The sequence below is a fragment of the Oreochromis niloticus genome, linkage group LG6 (assembly GCF_001858045.2).
Source record: "Oreochromis niloticus isolate F11D_XX linkage group LG6, O_niloticus_UMD_NMBU, whole genome shotgun sequence".
Taxonomy (NCBI): domain Eukaryota; kingdom Metazoa; phylum Chordata; class Actinopteri; order Cichliformes; family Cichlidae; genus Oreochromis; species Oreochromis niloticus.
The window spans coordinates 15,985,653-16,005,861 of NC_031971.2; the positions used below are offsets into that span (position 1 = coordinate 15,985,653).

The 20,209-nt window shown below is 40.6% G+C and overlaps 1 protein-coding gene across 4 annotated transcripts in view; it reads right to left on the minus strand.

Moving 5' to 3' along the window:
- Nucleotides 1-20,209, minus strand: part of arhgap10 (Rho GTPase activating protein 10) — a 51,094-nt gene that overhangs the window by 13,885 nt on the left and 17,000 nt on the right. For all 4 annotated transcript variants that reach the window (XM_013274131.3, XM_013274129.3, XM_013274130.3 and 1 more), the window contains exons 4-19: nt 19,235-19,306; nt 18,918-19,019; nt 17,318-17,428; nt 16,853-16,957; nt 16,159-16,288; nt 15,562-15,668; nt 15,324-15,418; nt 14,646-14,727; nt 14,419-14,461; nt 14,246-14,314; nt 13,733-13,807; nt 10,456-10,540; nt 8,949-9,007; nt 7,483-7,588; nt 4,099-4,258; nt 1,657-1,798 (exon numbers count right to left, since the gene is read on the minus strand). In XM_013274131.3, the coding sequence (XP_013129585.1) occupies nt 1,657-1,798; nt 4,099-4,258; nt 7,483-7,588; nt 8,949-9,007; nt 10,456-10,540; nt 13,733-13,807; nt 14,246-14,314; nt 14,419-14,461; nt 14,646-14,727; nt 15,324-15,418; nt 15,562-15,668; nt 16,159-16,288; nt 16,853-16,957; nt 17,318-17,428; nt 18,918-19,019; nt 19,235-19,306 (1,543 nt within the window). The remainder of the gene's footprint in view (nt 1-1,656; nt 1,799-4,098; nt 4,259-7,482; nt 7,589-8,948; nt 9,008-10,455; nt 10,541-13,732; nt 13,808-14,245; nt 14,315-14,418; nt 14,462-14,645; nt 14,728-15,323; nt 15,419-15,561; nt 15,669-16,158; nt 16,289-16,852; nt 16,958-17,317; nt 17,429-18,917; nt 19,020-19,234; nt 19,307-20,209) is intronic.

Here is a 20,209-nt window from a genome sequence, read left to right on the forward strand (position 1 = left end):
GTTTTTGTTTAAACCCACCCATTAGAAAGATGCTGATTCGGCTTCCTGATAATTCTGGATATTAACTTTGTGTTTCTGCTCAACAACACCGTATTACATAAAGCCTAACCTCCTTGGTGCACCTCACAACCTGGCAACACTCTATTATGATAATTAATGCACAAAATATGTTAGAGAGTGAGTGTACAAATTAGCACTAAAATAAATTAGCACTAAAGTTTTCCCTTTTCAGGTTCTTTAAGACAATACATGTTGGATTTTAAATTGTCCCCCAACTGAATCTCAACTGGCAGCTTCCTTGTGTAGACCTAGTACCAGGGTGGAGCCCCTTCTTCCTTCAGAACTGTCTTAATTTTTTGCAGCATAGATTCAACAAAGTGCTGAAACATTCCTCAGAGGTTTTGGTCCATATTGACATGATAGCTTCACAAATTTGCAGAAAATTCTTTTGGCTGCACATCCTAAAGATGCTCTATTGAACTGAGATCTGGTGACTGTAGAGGCCATTTGGGTACAGTGAACTCATGTCATGTAAAAGAAATCAGTTTGAGACGATTTGAGCTTTGTGGCATGGTGCGTTATCCTCCTGGAAGCAGCCATCAGAAGATGGGTACGCAGTGGTCATAAAGGCATGGACACAGTCAGCAGCTATACTAAGCTAAACAGTGGCTTTTTGAATGATGGCCAGTTGGTACTAGTTGGCCCAAAATGTGTCAAGAAAATATTCTCTGCACCACTGCACCACTACCAGTTTGAACCACTGACACAAGCCAGGCTGGATCCATGCTTTCATGTTGTTTGCACTAAATTCTGGCCCTATCATCTGAACGCTGCAACAGAAATCGAGACTCATCAGACCAGGCAAAGTCCATACAGTTTTCCTTTTTGGTCCAGGGGTAGCCTTGGTTTCCTGTTCGTAGCTTAGGACCGACATCCAGCGTGGTCTTTTGCTGCTGCAGCCCATCTGCTTCATGACTTAATGAGTTGTGCATTCGGAGATGCTCTTCTGCATACCTTGGTTGTAACCAGTAGTTACTGTTGCCTTCTTCTCAGCTTGAAACAGTATGGCCATTCTCCACTGACATCAACAAGACATTTTTACCCTCACTGTATAGTTTCTTTTTTGTTTCATCTCTGTAATCTCTAGAGATGACTGTGTGGGGAAAATCCCAGTAGATCAGCAGTTTGTGAAATACTTTGCTATTTTCTATAGACCAGCCTGTCTGGCACCGACAACCGTGCTACAATCAAAGTTATCAGTTTGAGCTTCAGCAGGTCATCTTCACCATATCTACATGCCTAAATGTATTGAGTTGCTGTCATGTGGTGTATCCACATATCCACACATGTAAAATGGAAGTAAAATAATATTTTCCAGCATAACAGATTTATGTTCAGTTCATTTGCACTTACTAAAAGTCTCAGGGCAGGTATTACTCATTTGTTGCCACTTAAGACCTCTTGGGCCCTACAAATGAATAAATGCTAAGTGAGATGCTTGCTGAATCACTATAGTGCTTTACAGCTAAAGTGAGGAGCATTTGAACTTCTAGAGCAAAAAAAAAAAAAAAAAATCCTAAACACATTCACAACACCTTTCATTTAACACACCAAGAAATGTGAAAATATACAGGTACAAACTTGTACATCTCTTACCATTCTGAATGTCAAGGGCTTGTGGATTGTAGACAGCCAAAGGCCGATTCTGTCGACTCATTTTCTTGGAGTGCCTCGTGGGAGCAGAGAGCACCGGGGCATCAGGTGAGAGAGGGCATGACTCGGGAGCATCTGTAAAGATCTGAATACACATGTGAATAAGTCTGTAGCAAAACACAGCATACACAGTGCAGATACCCCTAGACTGTTGAGCTGCAGCATGTCCTCAACTGAACCAATGTGTTTTGAAAAACTCACAGTCTTTATGTAGTTGTGGATGGAAAAAGATATTTGCAGCAGCAGCAAGTTCTCCTAGGAAAAGTTGAGCTGCTCATTGATTGGACCCTAAAAACTGCATGTGAACAGATTCGTGTGTGTGTGCGCGCATGTGTGTATATGTGTGTGCCAAAAATATTAAAAAATAACTAACTAAATAAATAATCACTTCCCCCATCCAGAAATCCAGGTCTAAGTTAAGGTGACGTTTCTCCTCCGAAAAAAATTGACCCAAAGTCAAATAAACAAGGTTTGGACTTGAGGAGGACTGGCCAACTGGCAAAGCCTGTTTACACCGGGCCCGTGTTTACATATAAACTTCAGATGTGGAGTTAAAAGAGAATAGGGCTGCAGAGAAGAGGAAGTCTCAGCAGAGCCTCAGAAAGGATCACAGATGAGGAGAGGAGGGAGGTAGGGAAGGGAGAGGAGAGAGAGAGAAAGTGGCAGAGAAAGTGAGCGAGAGTGTGAACGGAGAGGCAGATAGAGGAGGGGGAGGGGGGGAGGGGCATGAGAGAGAAAGTTTGTAGGAGAGAGGCAGATAGAAAAAGTGAGAAATCTGATATGGCTGAGAGTTTGTGCTGCCTCTCTCTTCCCCTCTCGCCTCTCTCTGCAGATGGAGGTGAATGTAAAGCAGAGTCTACTGTTGGTATCTGGGGGTATCAACAGTCTGGAGTGGGACTCAGCTGTGAGGGAAGTTAATGCCCGTCTGTCTGTCTGCTCAACTTTTCCCCTGCTCAAACATGCTGTACTTTCTAAAATGCTCTTGCTGCATTCTAACACTACATCCTTTATCAGCCGGCCAGTGCTGGATACCTCTAGGTAGTCTAAGGACACTAGCGGTGCACGCGGGGCTGGCTGGTGTTGTTTTTGCACATTTGCGCACTCTGCCTCTGTATTTTCTCACACCCCATTTTAGATCTGTGAGTTTGGGTGGAGACATTATTCGCAACACGCCTCGTCTTCATTTTAATGAAGCTTGGAAGGAAAATAAACACGACGAGCTCCCGGTTTCATCTGATTCTATGCAGCGAGTGCAGCGCTGCTCCAAACAGATTAGAAAACTAATCTCAAACCTTTTTCTCTTCTGACACGGAGAATTATCCCCGTTTGAGGATTGACACCGATTAATGACATTCTGGGGGAGATTACATGATCCTGTGAACTACAGGTTATGAAACAACTCACAACCAAAATAAATGCATTCAGACAGGCCTTTCTGAATGTAATAAAATGTATGCAACAATCTACGGAGTAATCAAAAGGCTGAAATTGAAGAGAAAACCATGTGTTTGATTCTGGTAGAAGCACTTAGGGCTCCCCCTATTGGAGAGCCACACAAAAATATGTAAATTAAACTAACATCGAGCTTCTCTGCACCTCAATAACTGGGTGAAGGGTATTCTGTCCAAGCATGTTTCATTATCTGAGCTCTATGTCAGCTCAGAAAAGCTTCCAATAGCCACAAATTACCCCATCATCTAGTATGATGCATGTTTTTGCCAGAACACTTACTCAAGAAAGCAAAAAAAGATTTTCAATGTACACATATAAACCACCCTCACCAAAAACAAGAATACCTGCAGAAGAAAAGAGCATCACATCTCCCCTAATTGAGACTCTTATTCGATCCAGATGGAACTCTTCTGTCAGACATAGTACAGTACGTGCACTTCTGTTCCAAATAATAATTTAGGAAGCGAAACACAAAACTTCTAACAGTAATAAAGCGCCCCGTTCCAAAAAAGACTCGCAAACACATTTTTTGCTGCAGTAGCACATTTATAATCTGTCAGTTTCGAGTAATTATGCGCCACACAGGTAGGTAAACAACAAGGTGCTGTGAGCAGCTTACTGATGTCATGTCACCTCAGATTTCATTTCGTGCTGTCACTTACCTGGCTCTGCCTACAGTGCTTAGGTTTTAGTGAATATAGTTGTGGACTGCGAATTGCAAAACAGTTGTATAGAAAATGTTGCACTCGCAGGATGAATTCAATGTGAAGAATCAACGCAGTTAACGTGTGTACAATCAAAAAAAGACAATAGAATACAATAGAGGGATATTCCTATAGACACAGTATATATAGACAATAGTGTTAGACACTTATACAGTCTATAGAGTGCACTGCACTAGGCATATGATAGATCATAAAGTCTGTGTGTTACCTTTTCATGGTGTTCAATGAGGATTTCCACCACAATGTTTTGGAACTTAAGGTCCATGATGGCGGCGACAGTCTCCTCCTGTGGCCTCATTAATGTGGGTCCGAACACCACACCCAGGTTGGCCACGGTCATCAGATTCTGCTTGCTGTGTGCCGCCACGCTGGGGAAAATAACCACTCGCATTATAGCCACTTAATTTCAACTAAACAACTTAACTTCACAAAGACAGGGTAGTCCAAGAATAAAAAAGGGCAGAGCTCCAGTAGCGTAACTGTAATGGATCATTATTTCCCCCTCCCCCCAAAAAAGTTACATAAGCAGATGAGAAAGGGAATCCAAAAATAATGTTAAATAAAGGCTTAGTCACTGGCTGAAAAACAGCCCTTAAACACAAGACAAGTTTTTTACCCTTCAAAACTGGAGGTGGTAAACCACCCAGATCTGGATGCACTCATCTTCCAGCTCATTAAGTTAGTAGATGGTGGCCTATGCAACAGCTAGTTCAGAGACATTTTTAAACCCAATGTAAAATAATGAATTTGATGCCAGCAACAAATTCCAAAAAGTTAGGACGGCTTACCGCTGCACTGTAGCAGCTCTCCTGTGACTGTGACTTGTTATTTGTATTTGTATTTGTAATTTCATTATGACGCCAATAGGCCCTTTCAGACATGCACTCCTTCCCATTTATCTGATGGTGTTTGAACTTGTTGGCTTCGTGTCTGTATGAGCGCCCTGGCCACAGTTGCGATTGCAATCTTACCAACTTGGCGTGTGTGACTTTTACTTATTTTCTCTACAACACAAGTCTAAACTGCATGCAGTCACATTAGCAGATAGAAACACACGATTAAGACTGAATCTTGTTCAGCTCACTGAAAGGCTTGAATGTTTGCTTTTGTCATCTAGAATCGCTATTCCTTATTCAGTAAAGGGCACACACAGGCCTGAAAACAAAGGGACACTGCTTCTAGTGACAGTGACAGATGTAACTAAAGAGTGAAGTTACACTACTCTAGCGTGACTGTTGACAATGCTTGTGGGCACACAGGCAACAAGTCTCGAAGCACATTATAGCAAATATGCGCGCGTATGGTGTCTCTTTTTGTCATTGTTACATTTCTCAATTAACCCAGGGGGAATACTAATGCAAACATGACCCAGCATCCAAACATGACCCTGTTGTACCATGTACAATGTTTTTCATGTCAGGAAAGGACTCGTGGATGACTCGTGAATGTAGGATTGTAGGTAGAACCAGTTCAGCATCCTGAATCTTTTATTTTGGAGTGTGCCACGGACTGTGGGTTAGCAAAATCTGTGCACATCTTTTTAATAATTATGGTGCCTTCACAGATGAAAATCACCCATGCTATGTGCATTAATGTAACCCCATGCTATTACAGATGCTGGTTGTGATTCCCAAAAGTAATTACTAATTTCAAATGCTCAAATTCTCTGCAATTTTAGTTTGAGAATGTTTAAAACTGCTGCCGAAATATTTGCTCCTGTAGTCTTTCACAGCATAGAAGCGTTTAACACATTCACCTCACATCCAAAAGATCCCTGGTTTGAGACGGAGAAGAGACACGAACCTAGCCTAAAAGAAGGGTGGCTTGTTCGTGAACTCCTAGTGCTGGTCCCAAGCCTGATAAATGCGAGGTTAAGGGTATTTCATGTTAAATGTGTGCCAAATCAAATATGCAGATCCATTTGCTGTGCTGATCCTTTGGGAGCAGAAATAAGGGAGCAGCTGAAAGTACCACGGAGTCTTTTCCTCTGACTCAGTGGCATTCACATCACATTACTGATCAGTTCTGTTTGTTTTTTTAACTTTAAACAACCTGCCTTTTATTGTTTTGTCACTTGTTGATGGCATCAGAGTCAAGCATATATTTTTTAAAAATCACACTTTCAATAATTTGGTCTTCTTTTTACTTTAGTAACTAATTACAGTGTTGGTTCACATCCCATTAATATGTGAAAGAGAATGGCCAAACTGACACCTTGCAGCACTTTATGGTGCTTTGTGTCATATGAAATGTATATAAACCGCTTCAAATGTAAGCTCCACACTACAAAAAGATACTACAATTAAGTTCAATTACTATGAACTTTCTATTTTTGTTCACATATAATAACTTTTGGGGATTATTTTCAGATTTTCTTTTCAAAAGCACACAACATGGCCATTGATGAAGCCTTCTCTATGTGTTCTGAATGCGAGTATGTATTAATCTCAAAAGTGCTCTTTTTATCATATTGCCAACACTGACATGCAAAGAGGCCAGGGGATGATCCTCCTTACCAAATGATATTTACATTGAGGAAAGACTGGAGTTTTATTTAATGTCACCTACATCCATTCCAAACCTGGGAGTTCAGTAGGTACAACTATATTAAGTGGTCAAAAAAAAAAAAAGTTGGGAAAACCTTTATTTGAAGAAAAAGTTATACGGACAGGTGAAGAGATTTCATACTCCAAATATGATGATATGCAGTGCAGCTGCAGAGAGACAGTTTAAATAGCTTCAAAGGATGCCTTTGAAGACAAAAACATTGGTGACAACTCACATTTATAACATCTCTGAAACCATTTCAGATAGGAGTGTGAAATTCTGGCTTTGCTTCCTTCCCCTGCAGGACATGCACACACGCCAACTTCAGAAAAATATTCGAGTCTCTCCAGTCTGGAGAATTTCACGCTGGATAATCCAAATTCAATTTCAATAGCGCTGCCTTTTTACCACAGCCTGATTCTGCAGCGGGTTTCTATGAAATAAGATCCACCAGACTTTCACTGCCTCAGGGAAGAGGGATTATTTACTTATCTTCAATTTGCTCATATTTAGTTTATAAAAAGCTTGCTGAGGTAAAACCTTGTAATGTTAGCTAACATTATTTCTTAAAATCTTTCTTCCTATCTAATCTCGCAAATGGAATGATGCACAATAGTGGTCCGTCCAGGGGTGTATACAGTAATCTCAAGAGAGGGCTTAATTTGAGTGGTCTATTTCATTTCGTTTCACCCGTGGGCTGCAAAACAGCGTGATGAACAGGTACGGCAGGCTACTCAATCCTCCCTCGACAACTTTAAATATACAACAAAATGACCTTAGAGAAAGCAAAAAAAAGAAAAGAAAAAAGAATCGAGACGCTAGTGGCATCAATTTTCTTACCCAGCAGTCACTGAGTAGACAGAGAAGAGATGGAGTGACAGCAGGGAAGGGGGAGTGAAGAGAGTGGGAGTGAGGGAGAGAGAGAGAGAAAAAGCATGTGGAGTGAGAATAAGGAGACAGACAGGAAGAGCAGAAAGAGAGAACTGAGAGAGAGAGAGGGGGTGGAGATTGGCTGAACTATGACCAAGGAACTATGAACACTCACTTGGCCAGATGCTTCATAAGCAGCCCGAGGACTTGTCGATTCCTCTCCGGTAGTTTGTGGACCAGGCAGTGGACGGCTTGGATGCGAGACTCGGGACTACCGCCCTCTGTTCAAATGCAGAAACAGCCGTGTACTCATATTAAACTACAAGGAATTCTCTGTGCTCCTCGCGTGGCAAGGAGCCAGCACAGCTCAGATGGTACACTGTACAGTAGGAAATTTAAATAGATGATGAAAAATTCTAGTCGCTGCTGATTTGAGTGAGCCCTATGTTACTTCAAAAAGGCCTAAAAGTATTTATCGGAAGTCTGGAAATGTTTTAAAATGAGCAAAAGTTGGTGGACCTTTAAGCGTGCAACAATCAGAGGCTATCACTCTCAAGTGTATGGGATTAAGCATTAGAGGAAAATACATCCCAGTTCAAATAAACGAAGAAGAGGTGTGATGGTGATATATGGTCTGAAGCCTCCCAGAATTTGGCAGCAGGGACCACTATGCTGGCGGGGAAGATAGCTTTACGTTACTGTCGCTACCGTATAAAGGGTTGTGTTAAAACCCCCGAGATCATCTCTTAAACACTTCCTCACACATGGGCATCTGACCGCCCACACGCTAACACACACAGGCACACAAAATATCATTACTATGGGAACGACAAGGATTTAAACATGGCAAAAGCTTCTTATGGATGCTGTCATCCATCAAAAAAAATATTCATTGCTAATCCATTTTTCCCCCCTCGTTATGAGGGCATTGCGAGCGCCTGATAAAAATGTCAACCTGATCCAATTATAGCACTTGTTGTAATAAGATTCAAGTTTGGCTTGATTTAAAACATTTCATACAGAAATTATGTTATGTGGGCAGAAAAAAACCCTCTTTTTTTCCCTTCTTTTTTTTTTCCTCTTCAAGGTCACTGGATGATTTGGATCCAGGATCTTTAATGGCTTTTTTGGCCACAAATTTAGTCCCATGTTAAACAGGTAGAGATTATATGGAGATTGGAATAAGCTCGTCTACAATGAAAAGACAAATGCAACTAAGCCAAAGGGAGCTGAAAGCCTCTTTGGTAGGGTTAGAATCAAGAACAAATGCACTGAGTGCTGCGAGTAAGTAACACATTACTGATACCACGCAGGAAGACATAAAAAGGCAATAATTAGCAATCAAGACACGCGCACCACACAATAGCTTTCAGACATGAAAAAGGTGACCACTGTTGCCCAACTTCCCTTAAAAGCACAAAGTTTAAACAAAGTTTGTAAAATTTAATTTAAAAGTGTTTTTACTGTGTCTCACTTCACTGCTCCTTTTCAATAACCCCCTGAAGAAGAACTAAGTAATGAACTCAGCTGCTTCAATTGATAAAATGCCCATTTCGCACTGATACGGCACATACATACACTTCTGTTTGCGTATGGTCTGCGCTCAGATGAAGAGCTGGTACATGAGGCGGTAGAACTTACTTGCGGGGCTAATGAACTCTTTGTAAAGTTCATAGGTCATCAGCGGCTCAGGAAGGCTCCTTCGCAGAGATAGTGAGAGAAAGAGAGACGGGTTGGGGGGGCGGTGGGAGGGAGAAGGAGAGTTAAAGTGAGCAAGAGGGACAGAAATAGCTGGCACACTGTTTTATAGGGTCTGCACACAGCAATGATTAATGTGGCCAGGCCAGGAGATGGAATTAGACGGTGCACACGTTGAGATAACCAAGTTCATCTGAAGGTACTTTCACACTGCAGCTGGATAGTGGCCAAAGCTACTTAGCCTCAGAGGAAACTGAGGAGACTGAGGCTGTTTTACTTCAGCAGGTCATGCAAGTAAAAGACAAATTAGAAAAACACTGTGTTGATTTCATATAGCATGTCAATAATGATAAGAGCATGGTAACTAAAATGCTGAGGTAAAACTTCCCAACTAAGTAATGTCCTAGAGTCCACAGTCCTCTACATCAGTCTGCTTTGTGGAAATGGTCAGTGCACACAAGTTTAACCCCTCTGACTAGGTTTAACATTTACATCCTAATTACATAGCAGTGACTGTTTGAAGACCTCCATAGTGACAAAATAAAACAAGTAATCAAAACCCTCCACCCCAAAAAACTGTATTAGTTTCTTTTTAGTATTTTTAATATGCATAAAACGAAAGCAGGCAAATTCCCAACTTTAAATGCAAATTTTCCTCCAATCAAGCAACAAGCAAAGCCAACTCAATTTGTTGCAACAGCATGTCGACAAAATCAGATTGGCATTAAAAATTATACCGCTTCATCTTCTTGCAGCCAAACTACATTTTTAATCTCTGAACTTCACCCACACTCGCTGCCAACCTGGAAGGAGTTATTGACTGTGGAACATGCATATCATGAGCATTATGAGCTCGCAAGGAGTTAATTATACAAAGGCACTCTGCATAATTAAATCTGTAGCCATTTTATAAAATAAAGCATCAACGCTGGATGCAGTGTTTCGCATTCAAGCAAGCGGAAAGGACCGCATTCATCAAAGGAGTTGTCGTGGGGTCAGAAATAGACTTGCTTGGATACACAACAGCACAGTTTGACGGTTTACAAGATGAAAAAAAATAATTACCTACTAAGCGACTTTCCCCCAAAATAAGAGTACCTGCATTCTTAACTGTGCAGCTATCATCATCTAATGAAGACAAAAAGCTACTGTACTCTTGAGCTGCTGAGAAGCAGGTTACAGAGATGGCGGTAAGCTCTATTTGTCATATTTCAAATTAATTAGAGGAATTAATTAAAAGTTTGTTAATAGGTACAAAATACAGCAGTTCAACCAGAGGGTTCAGGTGTAACGTTGAGAGCTGAAGTGACTGCAAAAGCAATAAGAAGAATCAATTACCTTATTTAAACACTGCAATGTTTTAGTATCAATGCTTGCCACTGCTTGGTGAAACAAATAACTCACAGGTGTGTGTGTGTCTTTCACATTAAAACATCACACTAATCCTTACCTCAGATAAAGCTTCAGTGCACTTGTTATTGTCTTAACATCCCAGTCTTCGCTGGCTGACAAATCCACTTCGTCGCTCTTCTCATCTATAAGAATCACAAACTTAGCATCACTGCAATTACTCACTGACTGAGGTATTCGCACCGAGGCGCCAATTAACTACCCTGTTCATATTATGCATAACATTATGTGTTATTTGATGGGCAACCTAGAAAGTCCAAATATGTGATTTAAATATGTAACTTGTAATTAGCCATATGAGGATAAAAAGCATTCCTGCTAGCCTTCGGGGGTCGAGTCTCGCCCCAGAGGATATGGAAGGAAGTTGCAGCATCTGTAGAGGGCTGCTGGCTTTATACTCATTACAAGTTTAATTAATCCCTTACTACTTCACTGACTCCACAGGGACTCCAAGGGTGTGTTGTGCTGAAAATTCGCGGGGGTGGGGTAGGGGGGGCTTTAGTCACACCGTAAGTAGCCTCTGATGAATTACAGAGGAAGTGCAATGTGTCAGTGAAGTGTTTGGACTCAGACACGTGTACAGCTTAGGGTCTTAGCCACCACACAGACTTTAGCTTCACGGGTGTTAGGTGGTCTGTTAATAGGAAACGTATTTATTTATTTTTTTCTTATTTGATCTATCAACTGCAGGCAGGAGGACCGCGTGTCTCTCCATCTGCGTCATCCACAATATTGCCTGTCCAGTGTCAACTTCTGAAAGCAAACGTTTTTAGGAAGCGTGTGTAGCCAGGTGTGTCTCCATATGTGAGACTGATGGAGTTTGCAGAGGCGCTGTACTCTTGCACAAATAGGCCTGATTTGGCCAGGTCGGTGTATGCAGAAACACAGCTGGAGCAGTTGGAGCAGCACTGATTGCAAAACTGTTAACGACACAGCATCCACTGAGGTGCAGTTCTATATTATTTTCTTTTGTGTTAGCAACAATAAAGACTAGGGAACCAACACTGTGCTGTGTGGGGACTTAATAAGCACAGTGGCAGAGTGATATAACACCAGCAGAAAAACTTTTCATCATACAGAAAATATTAAGAAGGGAAAAGTCTGTTAAATAAAAATAGGGAATTTACTCTCCTTCACAGACTTTCAAATTTGAGGATAAGCTGATTGAAAGCCTGGTCCAGTATGAAAGTAAGCCTATTCATGAGATAAGTAAATAGCACGTCCTGACCCAAACCCAAACAAACAAGTGATGTGCAGAAATTGGAAATGAAGCGATGGTTGTGTGACGTATGTGCTGTAAGGATGTTCAGTGCCACTAAAATGTAAAGACTAAGATGTGCAACTGATGCCAACTGGAAAAAGAAGAAGGGAGGAAGCAAATGCTGTTCAGGATTAAGATGAAGCAACAACCACATGCAGCACCTGTCAGTGTTTGCTTCCTGCGTGACTGATTTGTTCTTTTATTCTCAAACAACCAGCTCACAGGTAATTCTTCCCAAGTGCCTGATCCACGGTTAAACACTTTTCCCCATAACTCTATCACAGTGGATTTAGGAAACGCCTATATCCCCACCTTTCCTGAAAGGTCTCAAACCAAAAATAGCCGACATTCAAACTAGAAAGGAGTCGGAGGTTATAATTTTTCTCTCAAGATTTTTCATTTATTAATTTTCTGTAAATTATACAGTCAAAAAAGTACCTCATTAGCCTCACATTTTAATAACAGCACAGTTCCTTCTTACTTCAGGTGTGGCTGTTCAGAGCAGCTATTACATGAGTTTATTTTTGCGTTGTGCACACTCACACTGCAAAATGTCCTAACCGCCTGCTTGGCTGATCTAGCGACAGATGACTCTCCTTTATCATCTGGTTTTTTTGGGCATAAAGAGGCCACAGTGTGCCTGGTGGGTCAATATTCAAGCGATATCGTTTAACCAATGAAGGTGCACCATAAACCTTTTCAGCAGCTGTTCAGGTCTAATTCGGTGTTTAACAACTTTTGCTTTGAACTGTAAAATATTAAATCCCTGACTTTGCTCCTTTAATGTGCATTCATTAAATTTACCTATGCAATTACATCTGGAGGACCAAAACCTCCAATTCAGCAGCTATTATGACCATATCCCAACCGACACCACACGCTGCCCTGCCCGTTCTGTCTGAACCACAGACAGGTCAGAGAGGGATCGGAGCTCACTTTTACAGTCTTCTTCCTGTTATATTGTTGTCTGTCATTCAATAGGTGCCGCTCTCTTTGTTTGTACTGTAATATGATGGGAGAATTTTGTATCACTTTGTCCTCTCAGATTGGACCGTGGCCATGTTGGTGGGTGAGAGATGAAAAGGAGGAGGTGTGGGAGGATCCAAAGTCTTTCTTCAGGGTTTAAAGCTTGTTTCACCCACTCACTGTGAACTGTTGTATGCAAGAAATGTTTGTGAATGTGTCTGTGGAGAAGTAACACACAACTGCTGTCGTACATATTAGTCATTTCAGGGATAAAATACGAGTTGCGTTTAGATAGAAATATTTAGGCGCAGATGAAATCGTTATTTTTCTTTAAATGAGCAACATGCAAATTCTCAAGACTAGTGATGGAAGTTTTCTATACTTTAAGGCTTTAAAGAAACTTCTGCAGCGGAACATTAATGGAGTCTACCGCATGAGTCGGCAGGCTGGGAGGCTGCAAGGTTTTGGAGAGGAAGCTGAGACAGGCTGGCGGCTGCCTGAGTTTGTTGTCATTCTGAACACAGAGCTGAAAGTGAGCTGGTGTCTGCTGGAGACAGCAGGAAACCAGAGAGCAGACAGGGAGCAATGGAAAGGACAGAGGACAAGTTCTATAGAAAGGGAGTTGAGTGAAAGGGATTCGAGACGAGTAAGAGGCATAAAGGTAATTGAGAAAGGCAGCTGACAGACTAAGCCATCTGCGAGCACACGAGAGGCCATCTTACTGGCGTGCTAATGAAGGAAAAGCCAAAAAGCAGGAGAATGTGAATAGGATGGACCTCGTCGGGTTGTCTCAGGGGACTTAAAACTGAATGAAAGCGAAGCAAAGCTACACGCTGGCACTTGTTGCACTTCAGAGAGACATGGGTACATGTGGGCTGAGTCACGGGATGATTTCCAATCGCTATCTTTTTAATATCACCCCTAACAGACACATCCATTACATCAGCATATTCAACTAACTAGGGGCGACCTAATTTCAGAGAGATAGTGCACCGGCATTAAATTAAAATTTTTAACTTTATTTAGTCCTTACTTAAAAAAAAAATTCTATGTGAGAAAATCCATTTACAGAGGAGAATGAAGAACTTACCAATCATTAATGAGAGGAGCTTCTGGACCTTGGAGCTTACCCCCACAATCCTATACAGGCCTTGGTCATTAATGCCTAGAATATAACAATAATAAAAATAATACACCTCTACGTGCTTATTACTTACAATACAATAATGACAATACTGTATTTAGAAATAATAGATTTGCTGCATGACTTCAATTTTAACCACATTCATTATGAGGGAACAACGTGCATAAAAATATCAGTTATTAGCGCAACTTTTTATGAAAAGGTGTCCAGATAAGAGCAAATAACTAAGAATAATGCAGTGAAAAGGCAGTTGCATATCTTCAGTACAAGGTGCCTGCAGGTGATGCTGGGAAGCCTGTTTCCTTTTCAATACTGGAGAAAGTCTGCCCCCTTGTGTACAGATAAAGGCTTGCATGCATGTTATCTATTACTATTACTATCCACCAACACTGAAATTTACTCTAATTTTCCATACGTTAGTATCAGATATTTACATTATTAAATATATTTATAGCTCACCTCTTTTCTCTATTGCACTGATGGAATTCTTCACAAAACTGAAACCAACATCATCCAACTGAGCGTCGACTACAGGTAGGGAAAAAATGAAGAAGAAAAAAACGCCAATGCTTATAAAATTGTGATATCATATCATTTTACAGATTCAATGTCTGGCACAGCTGGATCCTTACTTCCTCGCTCTTTAGAATAAGTCCTTGTAAGATAATGCCCGATCTGTTAAAGTAACAACAAAAAAAACAGACAGTTTTAAAGTTTACACAGTATGTTTTTGGGGAGTTCTAAGTATATGTTGGTGTAAAGCTACACGTATTTGCTCTCTACAAGATGGCAGTTAAAAAGAATGTATTAAAACTCCATGACTGAGTGGTAGATGATGACATTGTGGAAGCTGACTCACAGGCTCCTTCCCACCCATGGCTTGCATCCAAAACTTGTGGTCATCCTCAGACAGAGCCTGCACTGTAAGCACCGTTCCTGGCCTGGGAGAGAGCCATACCGCACTTGTATTAGGCAAAGCATCAGAGGTACAGTTTTATAAAATATTAAGCAGTGGATGAAATGTACTTGCAAAAAAGATTGCTTGTACTACAAAGAAGAGGCCAGCTGGTTTTATGACACTTCCAATCATGTAGGAACAGATGGATATCAAGTTACTCATTACAGGCCAAACAGATGTGTGCACTCACATTTCCATTCTAAATTTAAGGTATTGCTCTTCTATTAATACTACAGAAAAGGGGCGGGGCAGGGTTAAGTTCTGTGACAAAATGCGATATATATTACAGCATGATGCGTGAGGGCAGTCCTCCAAAGCAACCCCTGCAGTGCTGCCCTCGGCTATGCAAAACACATAGCAACAAACACCAAGTGTGTGTGTGGAGCTAGGCCCTTTAGCATAACAGATCTATGTGCTCTGTGGACAGTCTGTGGACAACATTTACATTGTCTTCAAGCAAAAGTCACCCAGCAGGCAATAACAAATAATGTGCCACTAGTAATACAAATTAAATGACAAGTTTAATACAAGCAAGATTTTATCACCATGTGTTTGAGAACATAGTAAGTGACAATATACCGATCTGTTATATCGAGGTCTAAACAGAACCTCCGGTCCAACACATCTGTCGTTTTCCGGACACAGGATTTGAGTGTGATGGACTCCGTTTCCCCCTGGAACAAAAAAAAACAAAATATGGTTGGTTATTTAAAAAAGAAAAGACATGACAAAATGAACGTTGTAATGGAAAGTAAAAGGCTGAATAGAGTCTGATTTTTTTTTAAGTGTGCGGCACTACAGCAGCACTGCCACTCACAATCTTTCCTCCTGATCGATGGTCAAAAGTCACCATGTGCAGGATCTTTTGCTCTTTAACAAATGTGCAGTAACGCTTGACCCAACTTGAACCAAAAGGAGGTGGCCCTAGATGAAGCACAATTATTAACGACATACTGTAAACATTTCACGTGGTTTAAGTCATAACAAGCCCTTTTGGGCTCTGCTGCAACACGCTAACACACAATTGACAGTTCCAGTGTGGTTCTCCCTGGATAACGCTCGCAGTTTTCGTAACCTCCGTTTTAGCGACCGAGTGACAAAAAAATAAGCAGCAGTAAGCAAATTCAGTTAAAACATCTACAGTGTCAGCAACTCGTGCAACTTCAGGAACTTAGACTGTGTTTCAACTTTCTGTCACGCTACACCAATGTTGCTGCTGATTTACATAAAAATATCTGATATACCAGCTCCATTTACACATTTGTATAGCAGCAACAACAAAAAATCCCCTCTTCTAATAAGGAAGGGTTATATTTGTGTATTTTCTTGCTTAGAGTTTGGCTGCCTGCTGCACTTTATAAACTAAAATGTTATACACATATTATCACACAGTCAAAAACAATACAAGTCTTACGTTTTTCCTGTACATAGAGGTAGCCTTCAAAACTGATGGGACTCGTCTGTCTGTATTCTTGCGGTGCCTCTCTGATCCTCTTCATCAGCTCGTTTACTTCCGACCGAGTGCCCTCAAATCGATTCCTTGTCTAAAAGGGAGAGGAAGCAAGCGCACACTCCAGGAAGTCACTTTCGGCCGCTTGGTAAGGATGACCTTCCTATCCAGAGTCCTTGTATTTTTTTCTTGTATTTTTATGGTTTCCTTAAAACACCTTCAACTTCATGAAATTATCTGCTAATTTACAGTATATAAATGTAAATTCAATAATCAAAGGGTGTCCTGCAGAGTAGGAGAAATCGAAACAACAAAGGTATGACCTGAAGCGGTTAAGAAAACAAAACATATTTTTCTCAGGAGTTGATGGCCAAATGAAGATAAACAGACAAGTAAATACTAGATCTGAACATGAAAGGTAGAAAGAAGGCAGATTTATCGTGAGTTGATGTTTTTATAAAGGGAGTGATATGAAATCGAGTTGTGTTCCAGTTTAGTTAGAGGCCTTTTTCCCTATTTACTGATCAAAATGTTCAATTTAATCTTCTGTTTACTACACTTAAGACCTTTCTTCTGTTCCTCTCACAGGGCAAGGGAAATGACATATATAAACATTTGCTATCATGATAACAATTCGGCAAAAAAAAGTATTATTTACATTTTGAATATTAATCTGCAGCGCTCGTTTATAATGGTCAAAGTCCTTGGCGAGCTCAAAGCCCTGGTGATAAAAGGTGAAGACTGTCTGAAAGAAGGCCAGCATCTACAAGGAAAACACATGAGACGAAGAAAAAGATCAGAGATAAAAGGTCAGCAAGTGAAAGAGAAACTTGCAAACTATATCCACATAATGACAGGATATGATGGAACTGATTAGTAACTTTCAAGTCACACTTTGCACAAGGGGAACTTTCAAAGACACAAACTCGATTTACTGTGGGGTTGCTGAAAATGCACCCCTAGAAACAGAGCTCTACCTTTAAATCCATCATTTCTTATTGTAAATCAGGCTAATCCCATGTACTGTATACACTAGCACATCGGTTTTGTTTTAAGACATTCATTGTTGTATGAATGAAACACCACGCCAGTGCTTTCATGCCATTTTAGGTCAGTTACTCACCGGTTCCACACACTCAAACTTCTTTCTCTCTTGGATCTCCTGCAGTTTGCACACGTAGTCCAGCGACTCCTCCTGAAAGTGCTTCCTCATGATTTCCACCTGCGTGTCTGCCTGGAGAGGTGGAGAACACACCCCATCATAATTATAGTTACAGGCAGAAGCGCGGAAGCAAAGAAGAAACATCACAATTTTAGTTTTTTTGGTGCAATTTGGGATGCTTGAGGTCTACCTTGGTATGGCCTTAAATTGGTATAGAAGACACACTGAAGTTAGTAAATCAAAATCTGACACCAATGTTTAGCTAATTTCTACCACCTCCACCAAAAAAACAGGTTTGCTGTGTGATCAACCTCTATTTTTTTGTCTCTTCAGACAAAGAAAAGCCACACACGCTAAAACTTTGACAGGAAAGAGACGAAAACTGAAGGAAGTGCAGGGATCCGTCTTCAAGGACGGCAAAAGCAGTACAAGTCAAAGCGAACTTAAATGTCATTCAGACCATACAAAGACTGCACAGGACACCACGGCTTCCTTCCTTGTAGCTTAATGTGCATCTGTTGATAAAGTGAGAAACACAATCTATCTGATATCTATCTATCTGGCCATTATCACTGCTTCTTGTGCTTTGCAAGCCAGAGCTAACCCCACTGACCGAGGGTGAGAAAAGACACACCAGTATTCACATCTACAGAACAAGGGGGGTCACTTAACTTTAACCTTATATATATTTGTCCTACCAGTCGGGAATTTCGACACAGAAAAGATCTACTTATTTCATTTCTGTGATTGTTAGTATTTGAAAAAATGCCCAGAAGTATCATAACCATCCAGGAACTACAAAGCAGCAAGGCTTGAAATACTAGAAATACATTTTAAGTGCCATAGAGTATACTTTCATACTACGGCAAGTTTGTTTCAATATTGTCAAGTAAACATCCAGCTCTGATTACTACAGATACCAAAATTCTCACTTGTAGTTCACACACCGGGTTTATATTTAGTATAAACTGTTCACTGAGTTGTCCTAACAGCTGATGGAGTTCATGATCCTTGTGGCGAGGAATGAAATACTGGGTCTATTTATACAAGTCTGCTAAAAATCAGTGTTGGTGCCACAGACTCTTGTCTTATAAGAGTCCCAAAGAATACAAAACCCCACAGTCATGATGTTAACAGTTCTAACCACCCTCTGGTTGGTGGATCTAACGTATGGGCAAGCCTTATAGGGTTTCATCACAAAACACAGACAAAAACACTGTTTTGTAAAAGGTGGCTCAGTTCGCCATAACTCAAAAAATGTCAGCTCGTGGTGGTGCAGCAGGGATTGATCCACAAACTGCAGCAGCCACGGTCGACCTCGGAGGTGCGGTACAATAGAGCACACATTTCCTTTTAAAACAAGCCAGGAAAACTATTGCTGTAAGGCATGCCAGTGGAAACCCAAAGCAGTCGACCAGGTTTTGCAGCCTCATGCCACCGAAAGATAAAGCCAGAGCCGGAATTCAGACACTAAACAAAACATCTGCTTGAATAATCTTACTGTCATAATAAATTCATATCATGTACGTCACATAGAGAGGTCAGGCAATGATAAAGATACCTCTTGCAGTTGCGGCTCTTTCTTCTTTGATGACATATTTAGAAGCTTTTCCAAAGAACTGTAGTACTTCTCTGTTTCCTTTTCATATCTCTTTCTTTCCGCCTTAACAAAATACAGGGAAAAACAGCAGTAAAATTAAAGGAGAAGAAATACTTCCTTATTTTGGGGAATTAAAGTAAGAAGCTGTATGTGTAGTAAAATCCATTAAATATTAACATGAAACTACAAAATGCATTTTTTTATAGTTATTAAGGGCATCAAGTCTACAAAAACCAGACTCTGTAAAGGAAAAATATTTTAGAATGAGAGGCCCTCACCCTTAATGCACCAAGCTGCTCTTTCCTGAACTTCTCCAGAGGTTTCATTAAGGTTTCTGTGATGTTCCTCATCTACGGAGAATAAATGCCTTCATTAGTGCTCATTTCAGTGACATGCTTCATTAGTAAAACTTTTACTTACTTATTTACTTACTCACGACATTCAAAACTTTCCAGTCTTAATGAATGAGCAGCTCTCTGTAGTTACTTGCCACTACTCTTGCCACTTGTACCATGTTGCATAACCCATCCTTTCATTTTAATAATGCTTGCATGCTTTTCAGACATTTGCACATTGCAAAACAATGACAAGAACATGTGGAATTTTTATCCGTTACTGTCCTTCCTTACTAGGTCATTTAAATAATGCTGCACTGGCCCATATTTACATACTTGAACTGCCACATGAAAAAACTGTGGACTACCACCTGGAGCACATTTGGCTTTGCACCAGTTGTTGTCTATTAGCATGCTAGCAAGGTAAACAGACAAAGTATAAGGCCACACTCTGCAGCTTCTCTGCTCAAAGTGAGTCAAGATCACATTGAACTGTAAGTGTAAACATTGAGACTTCATTCCCAGCTCATCCACTGCCAATTCCTAAAAAATAAAAACCCAACCCAAAACATAAATAAGTATTTAAAAAAACTGTACTGCAATCATTCTCAGCCAAGATGGCTGTAACTTTATATAAACAGTAACAATAGAATCTTTGTGGAGATTTAAAGCTGAAGCTCGATTGTGGCTTCTTAACAGTTGCCAACATTTGAGCGGCTCAGTGTTTCGCTTTTTACCTCTAAACACTACTAAATACTAAAAAAATCTTTTTTTTAACTTCCAGTAGTGTATTATTAAAGTTACTGTACATTAATTCATTCCTCCAGAGTTTCTCCTGTGCTGAGAACAAAGCATGTCTGTACTTGTTTGGCCATAGTAGTTTTCCTTACGCTGCATGGTGATGTCATCACACTTTAC